Source organism: Cervus elaphus, chromosome 20 (genome assembly GCF_910594005.1).
Source record: "Cervus elaphus chromosome 20, mCerEla1.1, whole genome shotgun sequence".
Lineage (NCBI taxonomy): Eukaryota > Metazoa > Chordata > Mammalia > Artiodactyla > Cervidae > Cervus > Cervus elaphus.
The window spans coordinates 139,891,121-139,916,528 of NC_057834.1; the positions used below are offsets into that span (position 1 = coordinate 139,891,121).

At 53.0% G+C, this 25,408-nt stretch overlaps 1 protein-coding gene across 10 annotated transcripts in view; it reads left to right on the plus strand.

Moving 5' to 3' along the window:
• The first annotated feature begins 1,334 nt into the window (after positions 1-1,334).
• FARP2 (FERM, ARH/RhoGEF and pleckstrin domain protein 2) overlaps positions 1,335-25,408 on the plus strand; it is a 98,407-nt gene continuing 74,333 nt past the window's right edge. For 8 of the 10 annotated variants that reach the window (XR_006336029.1, XR_006336030.1, XR_006336031.1 and 5 more), the window contains exon 1: positions 17,634-17,850. Coding sequence is in view for 7 of the 10 variants with exons in the window: in XM_043878808.1 (XP_043734743.1) it covers positions 17,662-17,850 (189 nt within the window). In the remaining 3 variants the exon portion in view is untranslated. Of the gene's footprint in view, positions 1,444-1,709; positions 2,099-17,633; positions 17,851-25,408 lie in introns of those variants that run through there. The other 2 variants (XM_043878805.1, XM_043878806.1) reach the window with 2 other exon arrangements.

The window sequence follows — 25,408 nt, forward strand, 5'->3', positions numbered from 1 at the left end:
TAAGATTTTCTCAGAAAGATTCAGAGAAACTTATGCATTTCCTGTGTATAAGAAATGGGGAGGAATTACTCTCATGAACATCAGTACATAACAGCTCTGTACTGGCGATCCCAGCTGGAAAGAGGGAGCCATGAAGCCTGGGAAGAAAGGATTTACCAGGGAACTGATGGTCTCCTTATAGTGAAGGTCTGATAAAAAGGAGCTCTAGTGAGAGCTTGATGATGTCTGCCCACCGGGCAGAAAACGTGAGAAAAGCAAGGTCTCATTCACGGCAGGGACGACGACTGACTGACCGGGAGGAATGCTGAAAACTTGACCTCGGGGTGGCAGCCGGTCCCCTGGCCCCTCAACCCAGGACCGCCTGGGCCCCTTTCCGTCTGTAGTTCTCTCCAGGCCCGTCCCTCCCTCGGGTGTTGTTTCCAGCGTACGCTCCTTAGCCTCTACTGGCTTCCCGGCCTCTCTGACCAGGGTCTCCCTGCGTGGTCCCCCTGGCAGTGTGCACCTGTTGGGGGTTCTGTGCCCTCGGAGGGGGATGCGGGATTCTGTGCTGGGGGCTGGTTAGAAAAAAAAATCGGGCGGGAACGATGGGGGCAAGAGTGCCCTTCCGAGGCAGCCCCGCGGAAAGCTACTTGTGTGAAACGTGTTCCGAAGGCCAACCAACCAGGATTCTCCAGGATGGTTCGGGACTTACTCCCTAGGTAGCCGCGCGGGGGCGCTCCTGGCCTGCCCGCGGGGACCGCGGCGGGGGCAGGACTGGGGCAAGTTGAGCTGGGCCTCCCAAGAATGCATAGGAGCTACCGCAACTGCTCGAAGAAGGGCCTGGGGGCTCCGGAGATGGTGCCACGTTTCCATTCCCCGGTAGGGGACCGCGAAGGCTAGGGGGACGCTGGCCTCCCAGCACGGCCCGTTTCCTCTGCAGCACACCTTCGCCTGGCTCTCGGCGCCCCTAGGCCGACCCCGGTAGCCCCAGGAGAAGAGCACCTGGTAGCAGGATCTGGTAACAGGAACGCAGGCGGCCACGGTTCAGGTCAGCACCAGCCTGCAGACGGATCTGGGCCGGAGTCGCGCCCCGCCCCCCGAGCCGACGTCCCGCCCCTCCCTGAGCCGTAACCACGCCCCTCCCCCTGAGCCGACGCCCCGCCCAGAACCGCCGGCGGCGCTGCGAGCGGAGCTGGCCAAATTACTTCTGACTCTGCGCGTTCCTTCTCGCCCTACAAATCCACCAATCAGAGTTCTGGGCCGCGCTTCCAGGTCGTGCCCGCGAAGGCCCCGCCCCAGAGGCCGTCAGGCCAATCGGCGGCGCATCCGTGGGGCGGGGGCGGGGCCCCGGGCGGGGCGGGGATGGGGCGCGGGGAGCGGGGGCGGCTCGCGGGCAGTAGGGAGCGGGCGGAGCCGGCGCGGACTCGGAGGCCGCTGCGGGCGACAGCACGGTCCGGGCAGCCGGTGAGGGCGCGGGGCCGCGCGGCAGCGGGCGAGCAGGGGCCAGGCTGCGCCTCGGGGGCGGGCGGCGGAGGCTACGGGCCGAAGCCCGAGGCAGGGCGGGCGCCTCCAGACGGCGAGCGGCCAGAGGAGTCTTGCTCCCGGCCTGGGAAGGCCTTCGGGCGGCGGGCCGCGTGTGCGGAGGGCGCTGTGTGGCGAGCCTGCCCGCTGGGGGTCCTGGGTGCGCGTGAGGACCCCGCGTGGGGGCCCCGGGAGGCGCGTGAGGGTCCCGTGTGGGACCCCCGGGGTGCACGTGAGGACACCGCGTAGGGGCCCCGGGGTGAGCGGGGAGGGCCCCGCGTGGAGGCCTGGGCAGAACCACAAGTGGAAGCTCCGGCGACTTGTGGCCATGCCCTTTTTGGCCTTTCCTTAAATGATCTTAAGGCTGGTATTAGGTGTTAATGCTTTTACTCCGGGAAACCTGGAAGGGCTGCCAGTCAATCCTAGGGGGAATCCAAAGGCCGCCCAGAAAGCTGGGACCTGACCATAACCAGTGATCGCTCAGACCGGGGTCCACACCCACCGTGGAGGCCGCAGCCTCCGGAGGCCTTCCACGTGCTGGTCGGTGGTAATTGCCGTGAAAACAGAAATTCCCAGGAGGTGCACTGAAGGAAATAGTGTGAGTCCACAGTGAAAGGAAAGATTTACATCTCGGGGTGGCTGTTCCCTGTGCCTTTGCCTTTTCTGTGAGGGAGCTTTGGGCGGAGCACTCTGGAGAGCCTGATGGCCCTCAGGGGCACAGCACCAGAGTGCTGGTGGTGTGGAGGGATGGCGGAGCACCTGGGAGCTGGGCAGGCATGGAGTGGCTTTGCTTGCAGGCAGATCTAAGGCTCTCTCTGCTGCTCTTTGAAAGTTCTGTGAGTTCCTTACACCAGAGACTTAACTCTCTGTGAGGGATTATGAAGCACTTCGTACCTGGTATTTGTATTTTGTTTTGTTGTTCAGTCTCTAAGACTAAGTCATGTCTGTTTGTAAGCCCATGGACTGTGGCACACCAGGCTCCTCTATCCTCCACTGTCTCCTGGAGTTGGCTCAAACTTATGTCCATTGAGGGACTGTTGTCATCCAGCGGTCTCCTTCCTCTGTCACCCTCTTCTCCTCTCCCTCAGTCTTTCCAATGAGTAAGTTCTTGGCATCAGGTGGCCAAAGCATTGGAGCTTTAGCATCAGTCCTTCCAATGAATATTCAGGGTTGATTCCCCTTAGGATTGACTAGTTTGATCTCCTTTCAGCCGAAGGGACTCTCAAGAGTCTTCTCCAACACCACAGTTTGAAGCAGCAATTCTTCAGCGCTCAGCCTTCTTTATGGTCCATCTCTCACATGTGTACATGACTACTGGAAAAACCATAGCTTTGACTGTGCGGACCTTTGTCGGCAAAGTGATGTCTCTGCTTTTTAATACGCTGTCTAGGTTTGTCATAGCTTTCCTTCCAAGGAACAAGCGTCTTTTAATTCATGGCTGCAGTCAAGTTGTCTCAAAATATGCAGAGATGATGTGGCCAGGCCCTGGCCCCATTTGGAAGCAGAGTGGGTGGCCGGTACCGGATGTCGCCTGGACCTGCTTCCTGGGGCGGGACTCCTGCTTTGTTGCAGACCCTCAGTGAGCACTGAGCCATCTGGACCAGATGCTGGCAAGAGCTGCAGAAGTTTGCTGGCTCGTTTACCTGCTTGGACCTACTCTCCTGGTAAACTTCCTGCTTCCTTCTGTACTAATTCCTTTCCCAAAAGGGGAGTTTATATGATACAGTCACATATCTCTCCTCGGGCTCCTTATCAACAAATGAGGTTGCAGTTTACCTGCCTCATAGACTTGTTGTGAGGATTAAGCATCAGTAGCTAGATGCCTAGAACCCACTAAGTGCTTAATCGGTGTTAGCCGTCATGTTATCAAGTAGAAGAGCAGTCTGAGTGCACCGTCCAGAGAAAAGGAGGCAGAGTATTTAAGCAGATTGTCCTGCTTGGGGGAAGGGTATGCCCTGCGTTGACAAAGCAAAGATGGAGGCATGGATAGTTCTGTGCATGTGCTTTTAAATCCATCGGGCCCCTCCTCTCCTCTCCAAACACTTTGCCTCTCGGCACATTAGTGCCACCTCTGTCCTGAGACGGTAGCAGTTCCTGCTGCTTATCCTTTCAGGTTGTTCCTGCTTTTCCTTCACCCACTGTCTTGTAAGCCTGCCACCTCCCCTTTTGCTCCGTGGGTTGCAAGTTTCCTGCACACAGCTTGGTGTTCTTTGCAGGAAAACCACTGTAAATTTGAGTGCTGAGCCGAGGTCACCCCAGTCTTGCTCTCTGAGATCCCATGTGTAGAGCATCATTGGACTGCAGCATATTTGTCAGTTCCAGGCTTTACCTTGGCAACAGGGCGTCAAAGGTGAGGGCTCCACAGAGCTTAAGATGATAGAGGCCAGAATGTGATGGCTTTCTGGCGATTCTGCAAACTGGTCTAATCTTTTTGGAGAGCAGCTAGCAATAAGTGATAAAAGGTTTTGATTTTGGAATCCTGGTTTTGAAAACAAACTTGTATACACACTGCATGTAAGAGTGGTAGAACACTCTGTAGCCCCCAGACATGCTTCGGCAACCCCCTTCTTACCCTTCCCTCCCAACAAAATTTGAACCATTATGATCCCTGGAAATACGTTCAAAAAGATATCTTAACCAAAAAGGCGAAGCAGTTCGTACACAGCAATTACACTGATTTAAAAATATACGAGGATTTGGACAAGGATCAGAGGAGAAGGTGGAGTGATGTAAGTAGTTTTATTTTAGGGTCATAGGACTGTTTTCCAGTTTAGAGTCATTTTAAAATTCAAGACCAGAAAGGCCCTCTGATGCTTTCGGGTGCAGTGATGAACCTGTCTTCACCCATTGCTCCCAGCTGCAGAGTACCAGGTGGTGAGATTCCACCCAGACCTTCTAGGTGGGCTCTCAGGACCCCGACAGCCCAGCCCAGCCCCGTGGGCGCCATCAGGGCCCCGCCCGTGTGCACTGCGCTTGCCCAGCCGGCCCTCCATTCCCCCATGGGCCCAGCTCCACTCCGTGCTGGAGAGTCGGCCGGGCAAGGCCAGCCGCGCCCCCTCCTCTGTGTTCCCTGGTGCTGCCTGGACTCCTCCGTGTGGCCCGGGCCACTTCCACAGGCATCTCCGCTTCTGGGTCATCCTGTACTCGACACGTGGGGTCCCTTAAGCCCAAGAGGGGATGGCACATGATGAGGTCGGGGGTGGGGGGGAGGCTGAGGTCACGCGCGTTGCAAGTCACTAACCTTTCTGAGCCTGAATTCCTTGTTTTGTGTGGCAAGGCTTGTGAGCCAGGGGCGGGCATGGCGGCCACTCGGGACACTTGGGGGGTCTGACGCAGACACCCACCTTTCGCTGAGGCCTCCTCCCTCCCTCTCCACCCACCAGATCCCTGGCGGCTTCTGGCTTCACTCCTTGCAGCTCTTACCAGCACTTAGGAGACTGGCTCCTGTGTCTTCCCTGCTGTGATGGGGCAGGTTTTCTCCTCTCAGAGGCTCCTGTGCTTTTAGGGACTTGGACTTGCTCTGTTCAGAAGCAAGGTGCTCACTGAATGTTTGAACGAGTCAGGTTTCATCAGGGCAGAGTGAATGGCAGTTTTTATGGGACCTGAGATTTACCCAGTGTGGGGGAGGAGGCCTCTTTAAGTGTTAGAAATAAAAATTAACTTGGAGTGCAAATATTTATTTAGAATGAGAAAAAGTAAATACGTTACAGAGTTGAGAACGCTGACCATTAATACAGCAGTCAGAAAAATCCAGAAAAATAGCATATTTGTTAATTATCTGACACACATCTGTTTCCCAGTGGCTAAGTGGTAAAGAATCCACCTGCCAAACAGGAGACCCAGGTTCAATCCCTGGGTCAGGAAGATCCCCTGGAGAAGGAAATGGCAACCCACTCCAGTATTCTTGCCTGGAGAATCCCATGGACAGAGGAGCCTGGTGGGCTACAGTCCATGGGGTCACAACCAATCGGACACGACTGAGCAAGTTAACAGCAGCGGCAGCAGATAAGAGTTGGTATTGTCTTGAGCCCTCGATATGCCGGAGCCTGCCGGCAAACGAACTGGTCAAGAACGCAATCACCAGAGTACCTAGGAAAAAGAAGACTCAGAAAGAAGACTCAGAAAGAGAAAGATGGGGTTGAGAGGGACGGAGTCCGCTTGCGTCTGACTCCGCCAACTTTATTGAAGAATACCACACCTATATATATGCTAACAGGAGTTACTAAGAATAGATTGAGGGTTTGCATACGTGCAGAGCTACAGATGTTTTAAATTCCCACACTCAAGATCAGTAAAGCATTAATTACCCTAGCGCCCAACATGATTAAGATCATTAGAACATTAGATAGAAAACAGGCTTCATCAATAGAACATTAGATGGAAAACAGGTTTCAGGCATGATGAGCTTATCAGCACCAGAAAAACAGGCAAAAAGGTCACCGGTGTGTTTTTTCCCTGAAGGAGACAAATGCCAGTCTATACTTTAACAAGAAGGGGTGGCAGGACAAAGAGAGACCTTTTGATCTCTCTTAGGGCCGTAAGGGGCCTGTACATTCAGGCCGGCTCCCTGCAACTCCCCCTTTTCTTTAAACTATTGGCAAATATGTCTCCCTCAGGGGAACCCGTTGTGCCTGTAAATGAGAAAACATATCATCTCAGATATACATTGACAAATGCAGTGGCCAAAGGTTATTTCCACAAACCCATCGAGTATTGTTAGGAGTTACCCATCTTCTACCAGGATTATTGTTCCTAGTCTGACCTAGGCCACACAAAGGACTTATTAGTATCAAACGTCACATCTATCACAATTTTACATTTGTAGGTAAGTAAGAGTCCCATATATTTCATCAGGTTTCCTGGGAGTGTTCGGTCTTCAAATGTTGGTATATGAGTCTTTTGCTCCCAGCAAATGTCGGCAGGGGTCAGTAGCTGTCCTTTTTCAGGGGTCATCCAGAAATATTCGTCCCAAACTTGATAATAATCTCCTTCAAATCAATCAGGAGCACTGGGGGAAAGCTTGACCAATTACTGCACATGCCAATGCAAGAACAATATAGGCCAGAGCAGATCGGGGTTCAGCAGTGTCAGCGGCCATCCTTCTTGCTTGTAAGATGAACTCATGCATCTGCTGAGCTGTCGGGAATGCATTTCTCTGCTGTAGAGACAGCCGACTCACTTGCTGGTTCAGTGATCTTCTCCGTCTGGCGTACCAGCCTTTCCGGGAGCCAGCGCGGTGTTTCGGCATCCTGTGGAAAAACACATACATAACCCCTCCCCCAAATTAATACTGGATCCGGACCATGCCATGAATTGTCTAATGGGTCTTTCCATAATACCATTGGTTTCTTACTAGAGATTTGAGGGTCCCAAAATCTCTGGGCAGCTGAGTGTCCTTCTTTATCTAAAATTAAAAAATTTAAAATATATAAAGCATGATTAAGATAATTTCGAGGTAAAAGAGGGTAGAGCTCCCCCTTTTGTATTTTTTGTAGCTGCAATTTCAAGATCTGATTGGCGCGCTCGATGATGCCTTGGCCCTGGGGATTATATGGAATTCCTGTTTTTAAGGTAATAGAAAAGGAGGAACAAAAAGTCTTAAAAGCATAGGAAATGTAACCGGGGCCATTGTCAGTTTTTATAATTTTTGGTGTACCTAAAATAGAGAAGGCATACAGACAATGTGAAATGGAATGTTTTGCAGCTTCGCCAGTTTGTAGGGAAGCCACGATATAACCTGAAAATGTGTCAATAGATACATGAACATATTTTAAGCGACCAAAGGAAGGAACATGAGTGACATCCATCTGCCAAAGGTGATTAGGTAAGAGTCCACGAGGATTGACACCTAGATGAGGGACTGGAAGAAACTGAGGACAAACAGAACAAGATTTAACAATCTGTCGGGCAGTTTCTCGAGGGATTTGAAATTGCAAACGAAGGGTATTGCTATTTTGATGATGTAAGGCATGTGATTGTTGTGCTGCATCTACCTGTGAAAGAAGGACTCGAGTATGAGAATCGGCTATTTGATTTCCCATAGATAAAGGTCCAGGAAGCCCGGTGTGGGCGCGTAAATGCCCAAAAAAGCAAGGTGAGGCACGCTGTTGAAGAAGAGATTGAATTGAGCGCAGTAAATACTGAATATTAGAATTAGTAGTGGAAATGAAAGGAACAGTTTCTATATATTGTAAGGCATGAACAATATATTTACTATCCGTAAACAAATTAAAAGGCTGTAAGAGATATTGAGAACAGACTTTGTGAACCGCTGAAAGTTCGACTTCTTGAGCGGAGGTATATCCAGTCTGCCAGGAAAAAGAAGTATTATTAACCACAAAAGTAGCAATTCCATTAGAAGATCCATCAGTAAAAACAGTTAGTGCATTTTGGATAGGGGAATTGGAAACATTTTTGGGGATGATAAATGAATGTTGACTAGCAAAATGTAAAACTTTGTCAGGAGGTAAATGATTGATAATCTGTCCTGTAAAAGAATCAAAAGCCAAAGCCCATGAATCATTAAACTGAAAAAGCCATTCCTGTTGTTCTTTAGTATAAGGCACATAAATGTAAGTAGGATCGGCCCCCAGCATTTCTCTGGAAAGACGTCTTCCTTTGGCTACAAGGAGGCTAATAAAATCAAAGAAAGGAGTAAGAACTTTTGAAGGCGATACAGGTAAATGGATCCAATATAAAGGGGAATCTTGATATAACACTGCCGTTGGAGTATGTCTCGAGGGAAACACATATAATCCCCACGATCGAGAAAAGTCACAGTAGGTAGCAGAATGCTGAGAGAGGGCCTGTTCTACTAAGGCCAGAGCAGCTCGCCCCTCATCGTTTAGTGTTCTAGGGGAAGAAGGGTCAGTGGATCCTTTTAAAATAAACCCCCATTTGTTGCATTACATCTCTTCCCCATAAATTAACCGGGAGATGAGGGAGAATGAAAGGTTGAAAATCTCCCTCATGTCCTTCAGAGTCTCTCCAATGTAGGATACTGCTGCTCTGCTGTGGATTTTGAGATTGTCCTATTCCCCGTAACATGGAAAAGGCCTCCTGTTTGGGCCAATGCTGAGGCCAATGCTCTTCAGCTATAACTGAAACATCTGCACCAGTATCTAAGATTCCTGTAAATTTTTTATTTTCAATAAAAAGATCTAGTTTGGGACGCTCAGCAGAAATGGACTGTACCCAATATACGTCAGAAGAGCCAAAACCATCAGTCTTTCGTTCTCGTTTAGAAGCAGTTTTCCCCTCTAAATGAAGAGGTAGCAAAACCAATTGTGCTATTCGTTGATTGGTGGGAATGCTAATTATATTTGAAGGTGCATGGGCCATAATTTTAAGTTCCCCTGTGTAGTCTGCATCAATCACCCCTGGGGACACTGACAACCCTTTCATAGTCCAACTACTTCTACCAATAATTAGTCCTACAGTTCCTTTTGGTAACGGCCCGAAAACTCCAGTTGGAATGGCTTGCATTCCCATATCAGGTGTTAATACTGTGTGGGTGGTGGCACACAAGTCCAATCCTGCGCTGCCTGGGGTGGCTCGGAAAAGGCTTTTAATGCCGGGTCGATTAGATTTGACTGAGGCTCGGTCTGAAGTGCCCCATAACATTGTTTTGGGGCCTGGGGCCGGCCCCTCACCCAGTTTCCCGACTGTGGAGGAAGAGGTTTGCCTTCTATATTCATTTTTGATCTACAGTCCCTGGCCCAATGTCTTCCTTTTTTGCATCTGGGACATACATCAGGATTCTTTGTACTATCTAAATTATTTTTCTTAGGACATTGGGCCATACGATGTCCCAGTTGTCCACATGAAAAGCAACTGCAGGGAGGCCCTCCCTTTTTCACACCACCCTTGTTCTTAATCTGTTGATATAAAATTTCCTTGATAGTTTTTCCCTGGATAGCAGCAGCCATAGATAATCCCTGAAGATAGGAAGGGCCAATATCAGCACAAATTCTTATATAATCTGTTAAACCCCCCTTTCTTCTATAAGGTCTCAAAGCAGCCTGGCAAGCAGCATTTGCATTTTCATATGCCATCTGTTTAGTTACAAGAGTGCCAGCTTCTTCATCTCCAATAATTTTAGACACAGCATCAAGTAACCGAGCGACGAAATCCTGATAAGGTTCGTCAGGTCCTTGCCTAATTTTTGATAAATCTTCAGTCTTTCTATTTGAGGCAGGGAGTTTTTTCCACGCTTTTAGCGCCGCTTCATTAATCTGTGGGTAGGCTTGTTCAGGATAGTTTAACTGCTGATTAAGATCTCTAAATGCTCTTTCCTCCGTTAACATGTCCAAAGGTAACAAGTCTAGTTGTTCTATGCTCTGAGATATGGATGTTAACATATCTTTAAGTTCAGAAAAAGGGGAGCCTTTATCTTTATTTTTGTGTTTAGTTACTATAAAGGCATCCCAACTCTCATTATACTCAAAAGCCTGCTCTTCTAAGTCGTCCCGGTCTTCAGGGAAAAGTTCTGAATCAGAATCTTGCTCAAGAACAATAGTCTCATCATCATTTTTGCTAGGACCTGGGATTATTGGGGAATCATATATGTGCTCTGCTACCCTCTGAGGAGTACTCAAACATTTGGGTATTATAAGTTTTTCCGTTTAGACACTGAAACTCCTCTAGCTTTTAACATAGTTTTTAGAGTAGAAGCAAAGAACTGTCTACTATTATTTTGCCCCATGAGTTTTACTCTCAACTATAACCTCTCCACCCGTAATCATCCACAATACCTGTACTCGTAGATACTTTTTTACCTCATATATACCTTTCTACTTCCCGCGGGACAACTTTTTTTCTTCGGGTGGCTGTACGCTGGAATCCGTTCCCGTCCCTGTTCGGGCGCCACTATGCCGGAGCCTGCCGGCAAACGAACTGGTCAAGAACGCAATCACCAGAGTACCTAGGAAAAAGAAGACTCAGAAAGAAGACTCAGAAAGAGAAAGATGGGGTTGAGAGGGACGGAGTCCGCTTGCGTCTGACTCCGCCAACTTTATTGAAGAATACCACACCTATATATATGCTAACAGGAGTTACTAAGAATAGATTGAGGGTTTGCATACGTGCAGAGCTACAGATGTTTTAAATTCCCACACTCAAGATCAGTAAAGCATTAATTACCCTAGCGCCCAACATGATTAAGATCATTAGAACATTAGATAGAAAACAGGCTTCATCAATAGAACATTAGATGGAAAACAGGTTTCAGGCATGATGAGCTTATCAGCACCAGAAAAACAGGCAAAAAGGTCACCGGTGTGTTTTTTCCCTGAAGGAGACAAATGCCAGTCTATACTTTAACAAGAAGGGGTGGCAGGACAAAGAGAGACCTTTTGATCTCTCTTAGGGCCGTAAGGGGCCTGTACATTCAGGCCGGCTCCCTGCATCGATACACACCTCTGTACCACTTTTCATTTGGCCATGTACTTTTTAATTAGTGTGACAGAGAATAGAATGAGTTCAGTGACTCCTCTAGCATGGTTGATCAGAAATCTTTATTGTTGACTGTTAGGAGATATAAAACATGGTTTCACGCTTGCTCTTTCTAGCACAGCTACAGATTGTTTCTTGGAACAGCAGGAGTTCTGATAAATTCTGTTTTGCAGAATTCCATTGAAAACAGGTAAAACTCTGTGCCGTATTTATAAGCATACCGCTGCAGTGTAAATTCTTTTCACTGACAGGCGGGCGGTGCAGTTTTGACCACTGAGTGCCGCGCTGTGCTTGCCTTCCCACGGGTCTGTGATGACTTTGCAGCGTCTGGCCTCCTGCACTGCCAGCCTTGCTCCTTCTCCAGGCCCACACGCCCCCTGCACCAGGCGCTGCTGGGGCCGTTCATGTTGCCACGGGGTCCGGCCTGCCCTTTGTCCCCTAGCCCCAGGCCCGAGCACCCCGGGCGACAGCGCCGCTCCCGGAGCCAGGCCTGCGGCCTGATGGCTGGTGATGACCTCGGTGTGAAAACAGAAACATGTCCCGTTAAACCCGAACTCAGCGTGTCTCCTGCTCCTCGTGCAGGTAGTTGGGTGCTATCTTGAGCCACGTGACCTGGGGAAGGAGAACGCAGGCAGGGTCAGGGTGGGAGGGGCAGCAGTCTCTTGTTGATTGCCATTGGAATATATGTGTGAACTTCCTAGAAGGCTTCGCCAAGGGCCCCTTCTTAGGACCTGGAAAGGGGCCATGCCAGCGAGGAGCCCAGAAACAAGGCAGATGGGCGTCAGAGTCACATGGCCAGACAAGGGCAGGGTGTAGCCAGCACCTTGAGGGTGCCTGGGACGCACGTGGTAAGGGTGGTAAGGATGCTCGGCACCTCTTCCGACAGGTGGTGGGGCGCATTTGGAAGGAGGAAGCAGCTCTGGGTAGTTTTACAAATCACTGGAGTTCTTCTGTCTCCTGCGGCCTTCAGATCCCGGCTGCCTTGGTGACAGTTAATAAGATGCATGTTGGGGGAACAAGTCTCACTATCAGAACAAGAAACCCGTTCCAGAGCCTGTTGAAAAATGATCATTTGACTTTAACTGAACTGTTTGAGGAGGAGGAGACACAGGGTAGGTCCCCTGCTTTCTCCTTGAAGGTGAGCCATGCTCCGCTGTAGGACCCCTGCTGTCCTCTGCCCGGCAACCATCTAATTTCAGAAGTAACGCGTGTTCATCCCTGGAGGCAACTCCAAAACGACAGACCCTCGGAAGGAAGGAAATAAAAATCAACCGTCTTCCCAAAGAGCACCATGCAGAAGCGCTCTAGATGCCCGGGGGTCGAGTTCTGTTTCTGGGAAGAGGCATAAGCCCCCTCGGCCCCAGCTCGCCCACCGCCCTGCTGCAGAGCTGGATGGTTGCGCGGAGCAGCCGTGAGGAAACGGCGGCCAGCACTGCCGCACGAGCAGTGAAGCTCCTGTTCCTCCTCCGCCTCCCCCAGCTTCCCCAGACTGCTCCCAGGGCAGCCAGAACCCAGAGATGGGCTCCAGGTGCAAACCGGGAGGGCTGCAGGAGGAGCTGCCCAGTTTGGGTTCCAGAGAGACGGGGAGACAGCCACCATACCCCCTCCCTCTCCCTGTCCTCCAGCCAGGCCTGTGGCAGCAGGGCCTGCAGACGCCTGTGACTCCGGGGCGCTTTCCTCTCTCTCCTGCAGCCGGGGCAGCCCCCAGCAAGCAGGGCATCAGCTGCAGGCTCCTGGCTGGAGAACTGAGGAGTAAGCCAGGGAGCTGTGGACAGGGCGCCGAGGGGCTGATGCCCATGGAGAGGGGGCAGCCCTAGTGGAGGGAACCTGCGGGGTGACCTCTGTGGAGAAGGGGCCTGAAGGGATGACCTCAGAGTTGTTGATGAATTTGTGGGCCCAGTGCTGAGCTATGCCTACATGGGGCCAACTCTGCACCACTTGCCAGTGGGAACTCAGTTGGGGGGGGACCACAGCCTGGGAGCCAGGCGGGCACCAGGGAGGGTGGAGCCTCTGCAGGCGGGGCTGATGCTGAGGCCTCCACCCGACCCTGGCAAGGCCAGTGCAGCTAAAACAGAGATGCCACATTCTCTTGGGATTTAAGTGATGCCAGAGACTCACAGTGCAATGTTTTGGGTACGTTATTTACTTATCTGTGACCACACTGGCTCTTCGTTGCTGCTCAGGGTCTCTGGTTTGGGCGAACAGGGGCTGTTGTTCATTGTGGTGTGTGGCTTTCTCACTGCAGGGGCTTCTCTTGTTGCAGAGCACAGGCTGTAGATGCTCAGGCTTCAGATGTTGCAGCTTGTGGGTCCTGGAGCGTGCAGGCTCAGTAGTAATGGCTCATGGACTTAACTGCTCCATGGCATGTGGAATCTTCCTGGACCACGGATCAAACCCATGTGCCTTGCATTGGCAGGTGGATTCTTACCCGCTGTACCATTCCAACACAGTATTTTAACTCTCCAGGATACAATCCAAAATTACCCGACATACATAGAACCAGGGAAATACCGGCTCACAGGAGAGAAGACAGGCTACAGCTCAGATGATGCGGATATTGGAATTACTAGACAAAGACCTTGTGGTCGGCAGAACTTTTTCCCCTAAGGCCATCACCGCCAGTGTTACTCCTGAGAACAGGTTCTGTTATGTGGCAAAAGCGCTTTGCAAATGTGAGACCATCGACGAGGTTCCCTACTTGAGCTGAGACACGAGCACTGCAGACTCCAGAAACAGGGTTCCCAGCGCTGCCCTCCCAGCACTAGTGCCCCGCCAGAGGCGGTTGTTTGGGTAATTTATCCTCCAGCGTGCTTGTTTGAATGGAAGCAGATGCGTGTGTTCATGGTCCTCCTCTTAACCAGAACTCACGTGCCACACACCTGCTTTGAACCTGGCTTGTATCCACCTTCACACCAAAGAAGCACATAGAGACCCTTCTTCTCGTGATAGAAATTTCAGCAGCTTCCTCTGCTGTGGACAGAGGGCTGTGCTTGCTAGTGAGCCACATGCTCATTTTCCAGCCAAGGGGGAGGCAACTTGTGAGCAGACCATTTTTTTTTTTTTAATAGACTTTTTTTAGAGTAATTTTAAGTTCACAGAAACTCCGAGTGGAAGTTCCACAGATTTCTCACATGCTTCCTACTCTAGACACGCACAGCCTCCTGCATCGTTACTGCCCTGCCCCAGTGGTACCTCTGTTACAAACCTGCGTTGACACGTCATCACCCAGAGCTTTGGCAGACTTTTGAGCTGAGTTGTTCCAACTTTAGAATGGAAATTATACATCACAAGGTGGTTTTGAAGTTTTTTTTTATTAAATGAGAATATATAGGAGCCAAGTTTGTAACACTAGACATCAGTGGTGGAAATTGTATCCAGCCACCAGAAATAGTTTTAGGAATGAGACTGCAAAACATTTTGATCACATAGAGGAAGAAAGGAAAGTGAACTGGAGTCCCTCGTCAGTCCCTGGATTTTGACTGATTCCCTCCAGGTCTCTGGAGAGGGTTCCCCTGAGGAGGTCCCCCTGGAGAGGGTCTCTGGAGAGGTCTCTGGCAGCAGAGGAGCTGCCTTCTGCCCTTTAGAGCCTGTAGGACTGGGAAGCGCTTGCTGTGTGTCTCATCTAGTTTGCATACTCTTGCCTTTTTAATGTTTATTTATAAGCACACAGAGCAAGACAAAGTAATTTCTGTTAGGCTGTAATTTATGTAAAGCAGATTCAGTGCATACATTTTTCCTTTCTTCCCATGGTCAGGCTAGAGGAAGCAGTCAGGCTGAGGCAAGACTGTTGAACAAGCAACTTCAGCTCCTACAGGGAGAGTTCTGGCACTGCTGCTCACTCCAGAGTGAGACCAAGGTCGACTGCTGTTTGCAACGTGGTGGTTCTGTCTGATTTTCCAAGTTCCTTCTTTCCTGAACTTTCTTAAGCTAAAAGATGAGTAGTCGTTAAATAGGAGGTATGTGGGCATTACCGATGAGTGATAGCAAGTAGAGCTTTCCTGGAGCATCCTCAGGAGGGTGCCTGTGGGCTCGAGTCCTCTCAGGAGAGTCGTCCTCTCCTGGAGCGTCCTCAGGAGGGTGCCCCTTGGGCTTGGGTTCTCTCAGGAGAGTCATCCTCCCCAGGTGAGCCTCCGGGATGTGAGGGTGTCTTGTGGTCCTCTGTCTCGGCTTCAGCTGGGTGGGTATCTTCCTTTGACCAGGCGGAAATTACTGGGACAGAAGCTTGCTGCTCAGAAGACGTATAAACCTGCAAAGGCCATGTTTTAGAATTCCTTGATCTAGGAAAAGTGTTTTTCCATTTATCTAACGTGTCTTTTGTTCTTAGGAGAGATGAAACAGTCGTTGATTAACAGTGTGCTGTTGAAACTGCATGAATCAAATGCACAGCTTGATGAGCTGTGAGTGGACAGTGTCCGGTGGAGCCGTGGAGCTGTGCTGGCCACACCTGCAGCCCCTCCCCTGTGCCCTTCCCAGGGCAGCCCCCCACGGGGACCCCAGCCCTGACTCTTCTGGGATAGCCTCCCTGCACGTTCTTCTTGCTGTTCCTCACCTGAATGAGTACAGTAGCTTAGTCTTGCTTGCTTTGGGTTTTTTGTTGGTTTTTGTTTTTTTTTAAGAAGTAGGTGCTTAGACATGACTTTCTTTTTCTTTTTTTTTTTCATGACTTTCTTGTAATAAGTCAAAGAGAAGAACCTGAAGAAATTTTTTCCATCTAAAATTTTTATGAAAAAATATAAATGAGAATTATACAATGGAATACACAACAGAAGTGATTCAAAAAAATACCTTGGTTGTGTATATTGCTTCAGAATTGTAGCTTTACTTAAAACGGAAAGGATCATTTGGTGCCCACAGCTTGTTCCAGAGGGGCCTCTTCTGGTGGTGGGTGAGCGCTGGGAGCCGGCCTGTCTGCACACCGGGACGGCTGGCAGGTGGGCTCGTCTTCCTTCACACCCTTGCTTCCGCAGTAGCTTCTCACGTTTGTGAAGCTGGAATGAAAGCGCTCACATTTATGGTTCTCAGCACCTCACGGGTCTCACACTCAGCAACGTGGAAGCAGGTTTCTGCCGCGTAGATTGTGGCCGCGGCCTGTGCAGTGCCTAGTGTCATGATGCACCGCGCGCTCTTTGACGCCCGTGACGTTAACCACAGTAAGAATTACTTCTCCCGGGGCTGTGCAGCCTGGAGGGAGAGCTCTGAGGACAGCGGGTGACCGCCAGCCTGAACCGCCCTCGCGGCTCAGGTGACCCACGTGCCCATCCGCGCGCGGGGCCAGCTGTTGCCTTGTGCGGAGGCCGGCTGGGAGCTGTGTCCAGCAGGATGACCAGCCGCCTCGTCACTGTGCTTGAGCTGTGCACGTCTCACTTTCCCGGCGGTCTTGGCTCATTTTCCATTTGCTTGTTGATAAACCAGACGTGCAAGTCAGTTCTCAGCCGGACGGTTGGGAAGGCCTTACTGAGTAGGTCTTAAGCAGGAGGCGCTTGGCAGCAGGTCACTGAGAAGCTTTTCAACCTTAATTCAAGAGATAAAAAGTTCGTGAGTTAGTTTACCTTGATAACAAAACTAGGTTGAAAGAGAGAAGGCGGCCAGGGAGCTCAGCAGTGAAATCTGCATGAAACAGAGAGGACCAGGAGTCTAGTGAGATTAATTCTGCAAAATATTTACTGCAAGCTAGTCGAAGATTTTTGAAGATGATTAAGCAAAATAATTTTTGTGGCATCTGCATTCTTTCTTGATTAAACATCTGGCATTTGTTTTTGTCTTACCATGTTTAACCATTGTGTTTCCTTAAATTGACTTTTGTACATAAATAGGCATATTTAAGAAGGGAATTTGCCATAAGTAGAAGGTAACTTTATTAACAAGGACGAATGAAAGCAAGCCTATATTGCTAGATTCTAGCAGATACTTAGCCCATTCTTTCATTGTTAAAGACAATGATGTGATGGGCTCTGTTCAACTTAATAGCTTAGGGTTGGAGACCTTTCCCCACACAGCAGGGAGGGTTGGAAGGGAACAGGTACCTCCTGGGGCACCTCTGACCCTCTCAGACCCTCAGCGTCCTCATCAGTGAGGAGGGTGCCCGGGTAGCGGGCTGTGGGGGGGGGGGTGGTTGGCAGGGCAGCAGGCGGGGCTCCCCGTGGCGTGTGCCACGCTGCCATCCAGCGCTGGGTCTGGAGCTTCCTCTGAACCCCTGGAGACGCAGCTGAGAGACCAGGGCTTGCAGGGCTAGCAAAGGTGGCCCAGGCATCTCCATCCACCTTCCTTGCATTGTCCCCTCTGTGTCGGCGGGGTGGGGACCCGTGACCCAAGCTGTGCGTACCCACCTACCTTTGCTAGAAGGCCCTGGGCTGTGCACACAGCGTGTGGGCAGCACCTGAACCTCTGGGCTGGGGGCCACCCTACTCCAGGGGGCCCCTTCGGAGGGTCTGCAGGTCCGCTGGCACCGCCCAGGCTACACACCCCGGAAACATTGGTCCCCGGGCTGCCACTGGCTGGTATCTGTGCTCCACCCGCCCGTGTATGAGGAGAAGATAATCTTTCTAAACTGTTTCCAGGTAGTTTAAAACTCACGGAAGTACAAAATCAGTGCTGAGAATTCCGGTCTACCCGGTAATTTTCTTATGTTGTTTTAAAATTGAAATAACTGAAGATAATTGGGGGTTTTTTGTTTGTTTTAGCACACTCCTCCCTCTCAGCTGCTGAGGAATGGGGGAGCTGGAAGGAACATACAGAGTCCTGCAGACCCCAGGGGCACGCCTGGGCACCACGACCCCCGCGGGCGTCAGCACCCTGGAGCCTGGGTTGGGCCCCCCGGCAGGGGCGGCGCGGCCAGCGACGAGGACGCAGCTCCGCGTGCAGCTGCTGGACGACTCCGTCGAGGTGTTTGACGTCGAGGTAAGAAGCCCTGGGCCTGTGCCTCGTGTTCGCTGAAAGTCAGGTGCCGAATTCCACATTGCTGGTAGACTTTGCCTGTTTATCAAGTTGCCTTAGTGGCTGGGTAACAAAACGCTTGGAAACAGTGAGCCTGGAGAATGACATTCTCCTGACTTTCCTTTAAGCTTCTGATGCAATGTGGGCGTTGGAGAGGCTGGCTGAGTGCCGTGCGGTGCGGGTGGGAACCAGCTGGCCCGCTCCGGAGTCTTGGTGGCCAAGCGGCTGCGTGAGAGGCGCCCCTCAGCCTCACCGTGTGTCCGCTTCCTTGTCTGCATGGGGGGCGACTCCAGGCCCTGCTTCTCGGGGTGGCTGGGTGAGGGCTGAGCCTCGCACATGAGGAGCCTCGCACAGAACTCGTTTTTCTGGGTCAGCAATAAGAACACTTTCTCTTTGAAAATTCCCTGTAGTAGCTTGCACTGATAATGTTGGCAAAAGCAACTGAATATAGCAAATGTTTGAAAACAATTTTTCTGATTTTCCAAATAGCATTAGAATGAATGGTCTTTTTAAAAGTTGCTTATTTTCATAGTGTGTGTGTGTGCTTAGTCGCTCAGTCGTGTCCTCCTCTTGGCGACCCCCTGGACTGTAGTCCACCAGGCTCCTCTGTCCATGGGATTCTCCAGGCAAGAATGCTGGAGGGGGTTGCCATGCCCTCCTCCAGGGGATCTTCCTGACCCAGGGATCAAACCGAGGTCTCCCACACTGCAGGTGGACTCTTTACTGTCTGGGTCACCAGGGAAGGCCATGAATACTGGAGTGGGTAACCTGTCCCTTCCCCAGGGGATCTCCCCAGGAATCAAACTGGGGTCTCCTGCATTGCAGGTAGATTCTTTACCAGCTGAGCTGCCAGAGAATACAGAAATATATTATTTTTTCTAGTATTTTTTATTGGTTTAAAGTAATACCTTTGGCAGCATTTCCCTGCTCTTAACGTGACAAACTAGAGAGAGAATGAAGTCTAACTTGGGCAAAGGCTGACTTGTGCTTGGGGGGAGGTCGGGGGCTGCACAGAAAGTGGGCAGGCGGGAGGGGCTGGAGGAAGCCGGAGCCTGCCTGCAGAAAGCGCTGTGAGAGCAGGGTGAGGAAGGAGGTGAGCGTGGGGAGCAGGCAGGGGGGCCAGCTGGGCTGGGAGGAGGGGAGGTGCCCGCACCCCAGCTCGGAGTCCAGGGCCTGCCGGCTTCTCTGCTCGCATGTTCTGGGGCAGGTATCCAGTGCCTGGGTTTCTAGTGTCTGGACTCGAGGACCCTGCAGATTCTTAGGTCTCACCCAAGGAAGAAAGCAAGTATCACTTAATCGGGCAGGTAACTGAAACTGGCAGGACCTGCCCGTCCGCCGTCAGCAACACTCCTATGTTGCAAGAGGCCGGCTTTGCAGGACAGGGAGCCTGGAGCAGGCGCCTTTGCACCCCGGGGAGCGGGCAGCTCTCTGTTCCTCTCACCTTCTCACCGTCCTCCGATGAGTCACCTGGAAGAACTGGTTACAGTCTGGGAAGTCTCTTCAAGCCCAAAGTCTGGAAGAATCTCCACCACGAAGCTGCCCTGTGGTGAATGCACTTGCTGTGATCCAGGCTTCAGAGGGGCTCCCAGGTGCTTAGTGGTGAGAAGCCCGCCCGCCAGTGCAGGAGACGCGGGTTCCAGCCCTGGGTCGGGAAGGTCCCCTGGAGGAGGGCATGCTACCCACTCCAGTGTTCTCACCTGCAGAATCCCACGGACAGAGGAGCCTGGTGAGCAACAGTCCATGAGGTCACAGAGAGTCAGACACAACTGAAGCTACTTAGCATGGATGAAGGCTTAGAAAAGGTTCAGATTTTTTGAAAGAAAGGAAAGAAGGAAGGAAGAAGAGAAAAGAAAAGAATTGCATTATTTAGGGTTTACTTTTGGAGCATCGTTTTTTTGGTCCTGGTTAATAGTCTTTATCAACTAAACCTAGGCTCAAAAAAGGAGAAAAGCAGACATTTATTGCTGAGTCACAAATAAGGTGTAATTCTTCTCTGGGGAATTCACTTGTAAATCAGAGACACCACTGGATAAAGGTTCAGAATATATCGAACTTGTCAAAGTTTTAACAAACTGAAATTGCTGTTTCCTTTAATCAGATAGAACCATCATGTTTGGTATTTTGAGATACTTGGCGGAGTCCAGAAATTAAAAGAGTCAAATTGTTGTTGCTTATCATGAGTTGGATAGGGTACTTTTTAAGTTGTGCCTGAGGTCACTGATATCTGCTTTTCAGGAGCAGCTAAAACTCAGTATATATTTTTGTAAATTAGTTGTATTGAAAGTGCCCTATCCTCCGCAACTGTGTCAGTTAGCCTTGCTGAGTAACAAACCACCCCCAGCCTTGATAACCTGAGTGAACCTTTAATGCTTCCTGCACGTCTGAGTGTTGGCTTGGAGGGTCTCCTGGCTTGGCCTGGCTCAGAGGGCTGAGGGGCTGGCACAGCCTCACTCCTGAGTCTGGGCCCAGCCAGAAGCTGTCTGCGTGTGGCCCTCGCCCTCCAGCGAGCTGGCATGGCCATGTTGGCGTAGGGATGGGCGTGCGAGGTGGGAGCCGTGAGGTCCCGGCTAGGGTTAACCCCTGCAGCTTCCGCTGTGTCCCCCTGCCGGCCAGCGGGGCTCCGGGGCGGGGGGTGTGCGGAGGGGGGAGCACTCGTGAGGCCTTCCCAGCAGCCGTTGCCGGCGGTCAGGACCGCGGTCTCTGCAAAGAAACTGTCCCGAAGCTCTGGTGCCGGTGTCACATCTGCTGACACACCTCTCGGCTGCTGGGGAAGGGCTGCAGAGAAGACGTGCCCACCTGCCCCCGCCCCCCGTGGGTCCCGGACGCAGGGTGGAGGCTGGCTTCCGCCCGGGCCCCCTCCCTGCCCCTCTGTCACCGCCCTCTGTGTCCCCGCCAGCACCACCCCCTCGCCCAGCAGGCTGGCACTGAGAGGCGTGCTGTGGCCCGTCGGTTGCTCTGCACTGGGGGCTGGTGTGGACACGGGTGCCTGGCGGGAGGTCCCTGGCCAGTGGCCTTTGTCGGTAGCTCAGAGGAGGTCTCGTGGGCCTGGAGCCAGGCTCTGCTGCTGAAGGCAGCTCAGGGCAGCAAGGCTGCGTCCACGTGTGGCCCAGGGCCGGGCGGGGCGCGGATGAGCTGGGCGGGGGGGCGCGCTCTCTCCCGGAGGGTCTTTGTTTCTCCCTTTGCGGCAGCGTCCTCGGACCTTAGGGACTCACTGCTGTTTGTGGCGGCTCTCTGGCCGCCCCTGCCAAGCGTGTGCTCTCTTGGCTTACTTCCCCGAGTGTCCCACGGTCGTGTCTGTGAACCTGCAGGCTGATGTGCTGGCCTTCCCTCCCGGTACAGACGATGGTGCGGCGTGGCGAGGCCCTCGGCGATGCTGAAGGTTCCGTCTCAGGGGCTGAGGATGCAGTTAGTAGTGTAGTTACTTCTGAAGCGCTGTCTCTGCCTCTGTGAGAAGCCCCCCTGGCCGAGTGTGACAGGCAGCCCCCACCTCGCCCCCTGCCCCCCAGGCCCCAGCTCGTCCCCTCCCCCCGGAGCCCCGCCTCCGCCCACCACCCATGGGGGCCCTGCACAACCCTGGACCCCACACTGCCGCCCAGGCGCCCCACAGTCAGCCGCTCCGAAGCTGGGCCTGCTTTTTCCGACCAGCATTGCACATGCGTAGCAGCTTCACTGGGGTGTAACACGTGGCCACACGGCCACCCACGGAGAGCGTACACGGCAGAGGCTGTAACGTGGCCACAGACGTGCACCGCCGTCACTGCGGTCAGCTGCCCGGTGTCTCATCCTCACGGGGACCCCCACGCCCTTCAGCTGCCGCCCCCCACCCCACCAGTGTGCTCCACCCTCACCCTGCCCCGAGCATCCGGGACCCGCGTCCTGTCCCTGCAGACGTGTGTCTCTGTCCTTCCCCCTAAGCATCCGGGACACGCGTCCTGTCCCCAGAGACGTGAGTCTCTGTCCTTCCCCCTGAGCGTTGGGGACCCGCGACCTGTCCCCACAGACGTGAGTCTCTGTCCTTCCCCCTGAGCGTCCGGGACCCCGCGTCCTGTCCCCTCAGACGTGAGTCTCTGTCCTTCCCCTTGAGCGTCCTGTCCCCACGGCGTGAGTCTCTGTCCTTCCCGCTGAGCGTCCTGTCCCCGCAGACGTCTCTGTCCTTCCCCTTGAGCGTCCTGTCCCCACAGACGTGAGTCTCTGTCCTTCCCTCTGAGTGTCCTGTCCCCGCAGACGTGAGTCTCTGTCCTTCCCCCTGAGCGTCCGGGACCCCGCGTCCTGTCCCCTCAGACGTGAGTCTCTGTCCTTCCCCTTGAGCGTCCTGTCCCCATGGGCGTGAGTCTCTGTCCTTCCCGCTGAGCGTCCTGTCCCCACGGGCGTGAGTCTCTGTCCTTCCCGCTGAGCGTCCTGTCCCCGCAGACGTCTCTGTCCTTCCCCTTGAGCGTCCTGTCCCCACAGACGTGAGTCTCTGTCCTTCCCTCTGAGTGTCCTGTCCCCGCAGACGTGAGTCTCTGTCCTTCCCTCTGAGCATCCTGTCCCCGCAGACGTGAGTCTCTGTCCTTCCCTCTGAGCGTCCTGTCCCCGCAGACGTGAGTCTCTGTCCTTCCCTCTGAGCATCCTGTCCCCACGGACATGAGTCTCTGTCCTTCCCTCTGATCGTCCGGGACCTGCGTCCTGTCCCCAGGGACATGAGTCCCTGTCCTTCCCCCTGAGCGTCCTGTCCCTGCGGACATGAGTCTCTGTCCTTCCCTCTGATCGTCTGGGACCTGCGTCCTGTCCCCGGGGACGTGAGTCTCTGTCCTTCCCGCTGAGCGTCCTGTCCCCGCAGACGTCTCTGTCCTTCCCCTTGAGCATCTTGTCCTCACAGATGTGAGTCTCTTCCTTCCCCCTGAGCATCCGGGACCTGCGTCCTGTCCCCACAGACGTGAGTCTGTGTCCTTCCCCATGAGTATCCGGTACCTGCGTCCTGTCCCCGCAGATGTGAGTCTCTGTCCTTCCCCCTGAGCGTCCTGTCCCCGAGGACGTGAGTCTCTGTCCTTCCCCCTGAGCGTCCTGTCCCCGCAGACGTGAGTCTCTGTCCTTCCCCCTGAGCGTCCTGTCCCCGAGGATGTGAGTCTCTGTCCGTCCCCCTGAGCGTCCTGTCCCTGCAGACGTGAGTCTCTGTCCTTCCCCCTGAGCGTCTGGGACCTGTGTCCTGTCCCTGCAGATGTGAGTCTCTGTCCTTCCTCCTGAGCATCCTGTCCCCTCGGACGTGAGTCTCTGTCCTTCCCCCTGAGCGTCCTGTCCCCGAGGACGTGAGTCCCTGTCTGTCCCTCTGAGGGGCTGCGCGTGGCCTTCTGTGGCTAGCTCCCCCCAAGCATGCTGTGTCAGGGATCCTCTGTGGAGCAGAGTGTGCGGTACTGTTTCCCTTTTGCTGGAGGAATCGCACTCCATGGTGCCTGTGGGGAGAGAGAAAAGTATCAAACGGCGACAGTCAGGCCCTCTGGCCGCCCAGCTGCTCCCGCCCGCCGTTTGTCAAGCTGCGGTTATGTGTCAGCTGAGCCTGCTGCCCCTGTGCGTGCGTGTCACCACCTCCTTGCTTGGCCGCGGGCCACGTTTACTCTCTAAACACGTGTAAGCCCCGCCTGAGAAGCCCTGTGTTGCCTTGCGGCCGTGTCCGCTGCTCAGCCACGAGAGCGTGCAGCGCGCCTGACGTCTCTGCGGCCCCTCGACTTTTCTTCCCGTTTCCCCGCTCGTGCCTGGCCTACCACGGCTTCAGCGAACCGTGTGAATGGTGAGACAGTACCGACAGCCCCGTTCTCTCCTCCACTGTCAGCTGGGGCCGTTCCCCCGGGGTGCAGCGGCCGCCGCTGCTGTGAACGTCCGTGTGCACGTCTTGGGGGCGCCCGTGTCCGTGTGTCTGGGCCAGACCCCCACGTGTGAGTGCTCGGGGGTGGCCCACTGCCTTCCAGGGGGCTCCCCGTCTCCCTCCCACCAGCAAGGCCTCCGGTTTCCCCACGTTCTCACCTGCAGTATTACCTGACTTTTTGAGTCTAGCCATCCTGGTGGGTTTGAAGTGGTGTCTCATTGTGGTTTCAGCTAAAATTTTTAAAATTCTTAATGGCTTAAGAAAGGAAAGTTTTGAGCCCCAAATATGAGAATTGTACCATTAAAAAGTCCCCTTTGGGGATGGTTCCTTGGATTGATGGTGAGTCATTGGGAAGCTCAGCGTCTTGCTGAACCCCTGACCTCACGTGGAGTGAACGTCTCTACACCCCAGAGTGGTGAGGACCGCCAGGGACGCAGGCCAGGGGCAGGGCCTGCAGGCCTGGGCACTGAGGCTGGCAGACACCGGGGGCCGCCTTGTGTGATATCTGAAAATACTGAAGTTCCGTTTAGCGTGGTCATGCAAATTTATAGACTCAGGACCGTTTACTGACTCTGAATTTTCAGCTTCTGTGTCTTATTATAAGTAATAGCTGCCAGTCTGTGAGTAGCTTCACAGATGTGCAACAAACTTAAGCTTATTACGGTCAGGTAAGATGATGGAGCAAGATGTGGTTCTTCTTACTGGTCACTAGTTCAGTCACTCCTGTTTCGTGTGGAAGGGCAGGAGTCTGTCTGACGGATGCAGGGTGGAGCTTCAGCCGTGACTTATTTTAAGCGATGTTGGGCATTTATCAATGGCATTCTTGGCTCCCCAGTTGGTCAGCGGCCAGGTTTTTGATCTGGCAAAGTCATGATTTGTTTTCAGTTAATTAAATGAATTCCATGGTTTTTAAATTAGAGATCTGGCCTCAGTTCCAGAAAGTCTTTGTTCTGATCTGTGAGGGAAGCCGTCTGGAGGCCGTGCCAGCCCCCGGGCCCTGCGCGCAGAGGCGGGCAGTGGGAAGCGTCCAGCTCCCCGCTCTATCGGCGGGCGCCCCGCAGGGCCGTGCCGGGCCTGTGCCCCTGAGGGGCCTCCCCTGGGCCGCAGGCGCAGCGTCAGGGCGGGGGCACGTACCGGGCCCTTCGCTGGCCAGTCAGGGGCTGAGGTCAGCTGTCGCTTCGCTGTTGTCTGGTCTGTGGACAGTGCCGCTTGGTGGCTGTTAGAGCCGTCTGGAGCGCGGTTGGGCAGGGCCTCTCCCCGGAGTGAGTGTCCCGCCTGTGCTGCCGGTGGGGTGGGGGCCCAGCGAACGCGAAGCTTGCCCACGCTCCCCGTTTCCTAACACACTCAGAATTTCCGGAATGGGCTTCCTTTTCTTTTCTGTGAATTGCAAAAGCTTTGGCTTGAATATGGGACAAGTAGGAGGACAGACCCTGGTCATGAAGTCCCATTCTGGAAGACTTGAAGTTGCTGTTCCAGTAAAATCTTAATGTTTTCTTTCTGGCCAGGAAGACATAGCCAAAATTCCAGAAAGTATCATAGCCAGATGTCTCTCGCCGCTCCCGCACAAACACCCTAAATATGGCAGAGAAACCGCCTCTGAACTTATTTTGGTGTGATCTCAGGAGAAGCCAGTAATTCAGCTTCTGAGGTGGGGATAGCGCAGGCTTCGCCCAGAGCCCTGCG